This window comes from Cicer arietinum, chromosome 5 (assembly GCF_000331145.2).
Source record: "Cicer arietinum cultivar CDC Frontier isolate Library 1 chromosome 5, Cicar.CDCFrontier_v2.0, whole genome shotgun sequence".
Classification (NCBI taxonomy): Eukaryota; Viridiplantae; Streptophyta; class Magnoliopsida; order Fabales; family Fabaceae; genus Cicer; species Cicer arietinum.
In genome coordinates, this window is record NC_021164.2 from 64,228,379 (window position 1) to 64,236,128 (window position 7,750).

Genomic DNA, 7,750 nt, shown 5'->3' on the forward strand with positions numbered 1-7,750 from the left:
ATTGATGAAACATAAATTTTATGCATGTAAATGATATTGATGGATGACAAAGATTTAATTCTTTCTTTTATAAATTCAAAGTTTTAAATTATACATAAACTTATTTGTTATGTTATTAATTTAACAAATTTATGTTTTATATTTTTAGGATGATAAAATTCAAGCAACAGTGCGAAAAACTTTTATTTCTCGATTTGAGACTAATATTCGTGACTTTTTTTGTTGTGTCTAACTCTTGAGCATATAGAACAACCGGACACCAATTCAAATTGAATTTATACAATGGTACAATGATCCGAGAATTAAAAACCAGTTTGGTCACAACCTCTCCGTATATTTTTTTTACTGCCTGAATTTTGAAATTTCTTTTACCAAATTACTTCATTTTAAAAACTATATACTAAAATATCATTTTTCTTTAAATTATAAATTAACTTTGAAAATGACAACTTTCTTAAAGAAGTCTGTATTTGCAGAGGCGACTTTTCAAGAAATTTTTTTAAACTTTTTTTTAAATATAATATAATATATTTCAACATTTTAAATTATACGTTATCAAATGATCAATTTTCAAATAGAAAATAATTTAATTTATTTATGGACAATAGTAAACCTGATCGAATTCATAAATATAAATATATATATATATATATATATATATATATATATAAATATATATATATATATATATATATTATCTATAAATTAAAGGATGCAACATGTTTTTTTTTAGATATCCAATTTTGAATTTTTTATTTTATCAAACTACTCAATTTTCAAAACTATATATCAAAACATCTTTTATTTTTTTTAGTTACAAATTGTTTTTGCAAATGGCGACTTATTTTACCCTTGTTATATTATTTTCTAAAATATATCTCCAAAAATTTATATTTTAAAATATAATTAAACACATGCAATTATGTGTAAAAAATTTAAATGCATACAAATTAGTTCTGTTAAGAATATTCTAAAAGTGTGTTTTATTTTTTATGTTTTTATATGATTATTCCATAATCTATATCTTTATCCGCTAACAGGAATTCATACAAAATAAATCAATTCTTTTAAATGAATCTTCTAATGGTATTAAATATTTTGTTGTTTACTCATACAATTTTTGTTTTATTTTTCACTGACAAGTTTAATGTAATATAACATAAGAAAATAAAAACTGCATCAAGTAAACCTATAATTGAATTCAAAATGATAAGCATGCTTCACTTTTAGATGCCCAAACTGAATTAGTTTTAGTCAGAAGCAAATGATACATTTCAAGCAATATCTTAAGCTGGCATTAAAGACCTCTCAAAATAATACCTGCCATGGCTTGCCAAACTCATCCAAAGCTTCCCTGAGCTCATTTTCAGCCTTCTCCCACATTACAAGATCTTTAAAGATTTTCTCTGGCTTCTACTCAAGTATTTAACAAAAGCAAGGGTAAATAAATAACTGAGCCATTAAATAGATTATAGCTATTGCTATTGGCAATATGTATGTCTGTATCATATACCAAAAGAGAAGAAAATAACAAGAGCAGAAGCTACCAAGCTTAGACAATGGTCAATATTCCATAAACTATTCAATACTTCCAAGTGATGGACATTGAGAACAATAAAGAGTAAAAGCATACTGTTGAAAGTTTCACTTCATATGTGAAACCAAATATTTGATAGACATAATCCATGAAGTTCAAGGCTTTTATGACTTCATCTTTTATCTGTAAAATGAAGTGAAACAATAATTTCAGCTTCGGCTCAGAAGATATTTTAAAGATTTATATCACATAAATTTACGTTTAACACACCTGGGACTTCCTACAGAAAATATGTGCATCGTCCTGTCAAACACACAAAATAAAGGTCATAAATAATATAGAACTTCTAATATTATAGAAAATAGAAATTAAGGAAGGCGATAATCAAGTCACTAGCTTGCAATGCTCCTCGTGGTGTAATTGTACCACACCTTTAGAAAAATTGATAATTAATCCATGTCATTTTACTTTTGTATAAGTGAACATTCATCGAGGAACTCCATAATTTACAATAGAAGCCAAAATGGCAATGTAACCAAGATCAAACAAAGAAAACAGATCCCATTCCACAGTCCCACCAAAACTTATATTGTGTTGTTCATATATATAGCACAAGAGAAAGGTTTACCTGCTGAAATCTCCTAGTATGTGTTAATCCATGCAGGGAAGCAATGGCCTCATTCTGATGCAAAACGCCAAAATCAGCGAAGCGAAGAGGAAGTTCTGTAAAGCAACAAAAATATTATGAGATAACATTTCAGGTGAAAATATCCATTGATATATCTTCAGATTATACACTCACTTACAAAATGGAAACTAAAGTATCTCTACCTCCCACATGTTAGGAACCCCATAATTGAATTGAAAAGAATGAACAATTATATTGAAATATTGAGAAAGGATAAAAGAGAATAGGAGAGAAATCTCTCCTATGAGAGTTTTCTCTTCACAATAGAGTCAGTACTCTATTCACGAATGATTACAATATTCAATGATACCCCTCTCTATCATTGTATTCTCCTATAAATACAAATACTTCCCAGACTAAACAAACAACTAACTAACAAACTACCTTCCTAACTAATTCTCCCTATTCAACTTGGGACATAGATGATCGAGTTCTATATGCCAAAATGAAATTATGTGGAAAAAGTACAGCTTATAAATAAAGCAAAAAGAAAGACGAAGCCATATAAAATCACACTATACAGGTATTGTTCAATGTAGACATTTAAAATCAAATTAATTGTCAATACATTGACCAAAAAGCTCAAACAGGTGCATTATCCCGATTTCAACAACAAACTATGAACTAGCTCAGCCACCCCAAGTACAAACAAATACAAAAGGTACCATTTGAAGAAATATGTCTATGCTAATGAAAATTACCTCTGTACGATCGAATCCTGTGCTAAACATCAAGCAGTTCCCTGGGCAATTCATTGGTTTCAAACCAAACTCCTGTTTGTCAATCCAAAACATACGAATATATATATATATATAATTTGGTTAGATAACTTGATTGCGTTTAAAGTAAAAACCTATTCTGAAGGTTTTGTACCGCTAAGACCATATACAAACAACAACAAAATACCTCTAAGAAAAACATATCCTCTTTATGACGTTTTGCATGACCAGATTGCATCCACAGATCCATGTTGAATACATTTGGGGACATAACCTGGTGATTTCAAGCAAGTTGTACTAAGCACTTGGAAAAAGATTGTTTTTAGTAATATCAAGAAACTTCTATACTGAAACTTTACCTCTTGATAGCCCTTATCCTTGTATTGATTTCAAATGAAGTCCATGAGTTAGTTGGAGATCCGAGCATCAAGTGGAAGAGAAACCAGTTTCCCGAGATGACATAAACAAGACAGACCAAGAGATAGACATTAAGAACGGCTTACTAAATTCTGCAATCAGACAAGAAAAGGTCGAGTACTTAATCGATCATGGAAATTATGGAAGAAAAGGTTCTATGAAGATAAGCTGCTTTATCTGTTTCTTGCCAAAACTGCAAAATCACATGCACAACTACATGAGCAATTTAAAGTAGATGGAAAAAACAATAAAATCTAAATAAAATAAAAATAGATAGCAGATCATCATAGAACCTTTTCAGTAACCAAATATAGTAATCGTATATTCCCTTAAACTACATAGAACATCATGTCTTTCGAATTACCACGAGAATAAAAACTACATAGAACCACATTTGCAAAAATAAACATGTATGTAATATATCTACTACTACTTAAGTGCATACATAACACAAATTACTACTACTTAAGTGCATGAATGTTATAATACCTAGGTAAAAGGCTAACTACATACATAACACAGATTACTAGCTCTACCTTCAACGAGTCACAACTCACAATATAGGTTATGCAATGTAACAAATGCTAGAAATTAAATGCAAGTTCCAGATCCACCTTCGACGAGTCGCAACCCATAGTTTACCTTACTGATTCTTTATTTCTTTTGCAAGAAATCATGTTCATTGCATTGCTTCCACATGTTGTGAAACTGGTTTATATAACTAAGTAAAAAAAATGAATTTTTGTGACAATCAATTAAATTCAATATATTAATTTTAAAAATAATTTTTTATTTTGCTATATCCTAAAATTTCTTAGTTTCATCACAATTTCTCAAAATTTTCTTATATTTTTAGTTTATAAAAAAATTTAAATATTCTCAAATACATGTTGTGTTAAACACATGTTGTGTTATCATATTGTCTTACATATACCCATGTCATTAATTTTCTACGTCCTACTTGTATTTTTCCGACTAAACAATAAAAGAAAGTTAGATATCTCTCCAATTGTCATTTGATCTATGTGATTATTATGTAACATGATAATTTTCCCAAATGATTTTGCATATTTCTTTAAGTCTTATTGTTCGAATAAAAAACACTAGATAGTTTATATAGACTAAGTTCGGATTGCTTAGATGTATTTATTTAATTAAAAATATTATTAAAGAGAATATAAGTGATTTGAATTTCTAAATCATTGTTAAATTTAATTTCATAAATAACTATTGTCTGATTGTTTTGCACTAATTTAATTTACATTTTATATAATTAAGTAAAAAAAATACATTTTTGTGACAATCAATTAAGTTCTATGTATTAATTTAGAAAATAAATTTTTATTTTACTTTTTATCTTACAATTTCTCTTAGTTTTTCTTATAGACCCTCACTTAAAAAAACTTAAAATAGTGAATGTCATTATTTCAAACCATAACATTCATGTTATGGCTTGTATTGTATCTTTCTTTTTATATTTAACAAGACTTGTTTGTTTGAATGGCATACTGCTTCGTCCCCGCCTATTTCTTTTTTGAACAAAAGTTTTGGTTCAAACTAACATAGCATTAACTACAAACTTTTAGTTCCAACTGTTAAGTTATTGAATGATCAATTCTCATGTAGAAAATAATTTAATTTATTTATGGACTGTAGTAAAACTGATCGAATTCACAAATATAAAATAAAATATTATTTCAATTCTTATTTCTTCAAAAAGAATATATATTATATCAATAAATTCAAGGATGCAATATGGTTTTCTTTTTAGCTATCCAATTTTGAATTTTTATTTATTAAACTACCCTATTTTCAAAACTATCTATCAAAATATCATTTTTTTTTGTTTAGTTACAAATTGCTTTTGCAAATGACGATTTATCTTATCCTGGTTATATTATTTTCTAAAATATATCTCTAAAAATTTATATTTTAAAATGTAATTAGACACATGCAATTATGTGTAAAAAAATTAAATGCATACGAATTAGTTATGTTAAGAATATTTTAAAAGTGTGTTTTATTTATTATGTTTTTCTATGATTATTCTATAATCTATATCTTTATCCGCTAATAGGAATCTTCTAATGCATACAAAATAAATCGATTCTTTTATATGAATCTTCTAATGGTATTAAATATTTTGTTGTTTACTCATACCATTCTTGTTTTATTTTTCACTCACAAGTTTAATAAAAAGTCATTTATTCTATGTGTTAATTTACTTTAAATTAACACATAGTTTATCTCTATCCTTTCATCAATATTTTAAATTATTGATATTCATTTATATGTTAATTTACTTTACATTATCTCTATCCATTCATCAATATTTTAAATTATTATTCTATGTGTTTAAATTATAAATAACATATATACTAATAAATATTAGAGTGGAAAAAATAATATAACAAGTTCAATATACCATATTTTAACAACTTAAATAAACAAACTCAATACTATATATTTTTACATATAAAAAACATAACAAAGAGTAAAAATATACAATTTATTTATCTCTTCTTTTTTCCGCTATGTTGTTCAACCTTATCAAAATTTGAGTTATTTTATAAATTTTTATTTTAAAAAAGAATAGAAAGGGTGATATCGAAAAATAATATAATACTAGTCATAAACAAAATATTATTGAATACTATATATCAAAATCTATAAATATTTGATGATTGTTGCCTAAGATTTATTAAAAAAATGTATTCCTGCCTTTGCAAGTGCAGATGTTTTTTTTGGACCAGAATAAATCTCCTCCTATTATTGTAAATCAAATAAAATTAAATCACTAGAAATACAGTACAACAAAATTTTAACTTACTCATACATCTCATCAATCCACAAAAATTGGGCCCACAAAATTTAAACGTACCCTTTCAAATGGTACATCTCATCAATCCACAAAAGTTGGGCCACAAAATTTAAACTTACCCCTTCAAACCGTACATCTCATCAATCCATAAAATTGGGCCACCAAAGGTTCTATCATTACCTCATCCTCTGTTTTCTTTTGGTAAGCTCTATTTGCAAGTGATTATGAATTCTTACAAAGCTGACCCGAAAAAAGAATTGTTTTAATAGAAAACAAATTAAAATATCATTCATAAAAAATTGTTTTAAGTGTTGAGTAGATAGGTGAATATGCTCTTCTCTTGCTATGTAGTGTAAAACCTCAGTTACGCCACAAATAGCAAATGCAAAACAACATTTTAAATAAAAGTTTATACATTAAAATTTGTTGTTAAATTGTATAAATTAATCGAGTTGTTAAATAAAAGGCAACTTACCGCCGGAGCCTTGATTTTCCACATCTTTGAATTCAATTACCTTTGTCAAATCAAATGAAATTACTTTGTCAAATCAAATGAAATTACCTGGATTACAAAAAGAATTAAGTTTGTGCATTAAATAAAGATAATTATCGGATATATATAAATTAATCCTAAATAAAATAGAACTTACTGGCGGAGTCTTCATCTTCAACATGGTTACTTTTGATTTTATCTCTCAAACGAAGTTATTGGATAACCATAATTATCATATATATATATACATATATATATATATATATACTACAATACACACGTGTGTCAACAGAGTGACAAAGTGTCCAAGTGTGTGTCAACTGTCTCTCACTTTAACTGTGTGTCTGTCTTTAACCGTGTCAGTGTCCATTTAACTTTTTCTTCAAACAAACTTAATTATTAACATTAATTATTTTAAAATAAAATAAAAATATTAATTGATAATAATAATAATAATAATAATAATAATAATAATAATAATAATAATAATAATATTGGACGGTCCCCACATTATTCTATTACTGGTCCCCACATGATTCTTACTTCTCCCCACATGTTCCAACTACTAAGCATGATGTAATGTACCTCATATGGTCCCACCTGATATGGTCCCACCAGTTTCTTTGGTCCCACCGGTTTCTTTGACCAAAAAAAAAAAGAAGAAATAAAGAAGGAACTATTATCTTACATAATTTTTTTTAGTAAAAAAAAAGAACTAACTTATCCTCTTTTTATACAAAGCATTGATGTTTGTTTATTAAAAAAATAAAAACAAAATAAAGTGTATAATAAAAGTTTAAAAAATGAGAAAAAAACAGAATTTAAGATAAAATGGATAATACTCCCACCTATGGACAATTCTCTTGTAAGAGAGGTTCATATATTTATTTTCTTTCACAATTTTGATTAAACGATTGTAACAAAATATCTCTAATATTTCTAATACACTCTACATTGGAGCAAAACAACAATTTACCAAATATATATGTATCTTTTCACTCAAATTTCTAAAACAACAACAAAAACTATATATATATATATATATATATATATATATATATATATATATATATAT

At 26.6% G+C, this 7,750-nt stretch overlaps 1 protein-coding gene across 1 annotated transcript in view; it reads right to left on the minus strand.

The window, feature by feature from the left end:
• Positions 1-1,179: 1,179 nt before the first annotated feature.
• The window catches only part of LOC113786699 (probable threonine--tRNA ligase, cytoplasmic), a 19,937-nt gene continuing 13,366 nt past the window's right edge, over positions 1,180-7,750 (minus strand). The window contains exons 2-6 of the mRNA XM_073368834.1: positions 2,166-2,260; positions 1,808-1,840; positions 1,634-1,720; positions 1,321-1,413; positions 1,180-1,239 (exon numbers count right to left, since the gene is read on the minus strand). Of these exons, the coding sequence (XP_073224935.1) occupies positions 1,180-1,239; positions 1,321-1,413; positions 1,634-1,720; positions 1,808-1,840; positions 2,166-2,260 (368 nt within the window). The remainder of the gene's footprint in view (positions 1,240-1,320; positions 1,414-1,633; positions 1,721-1,807; positions 1,841-2,165; positions 2,261-7,750) is intronic.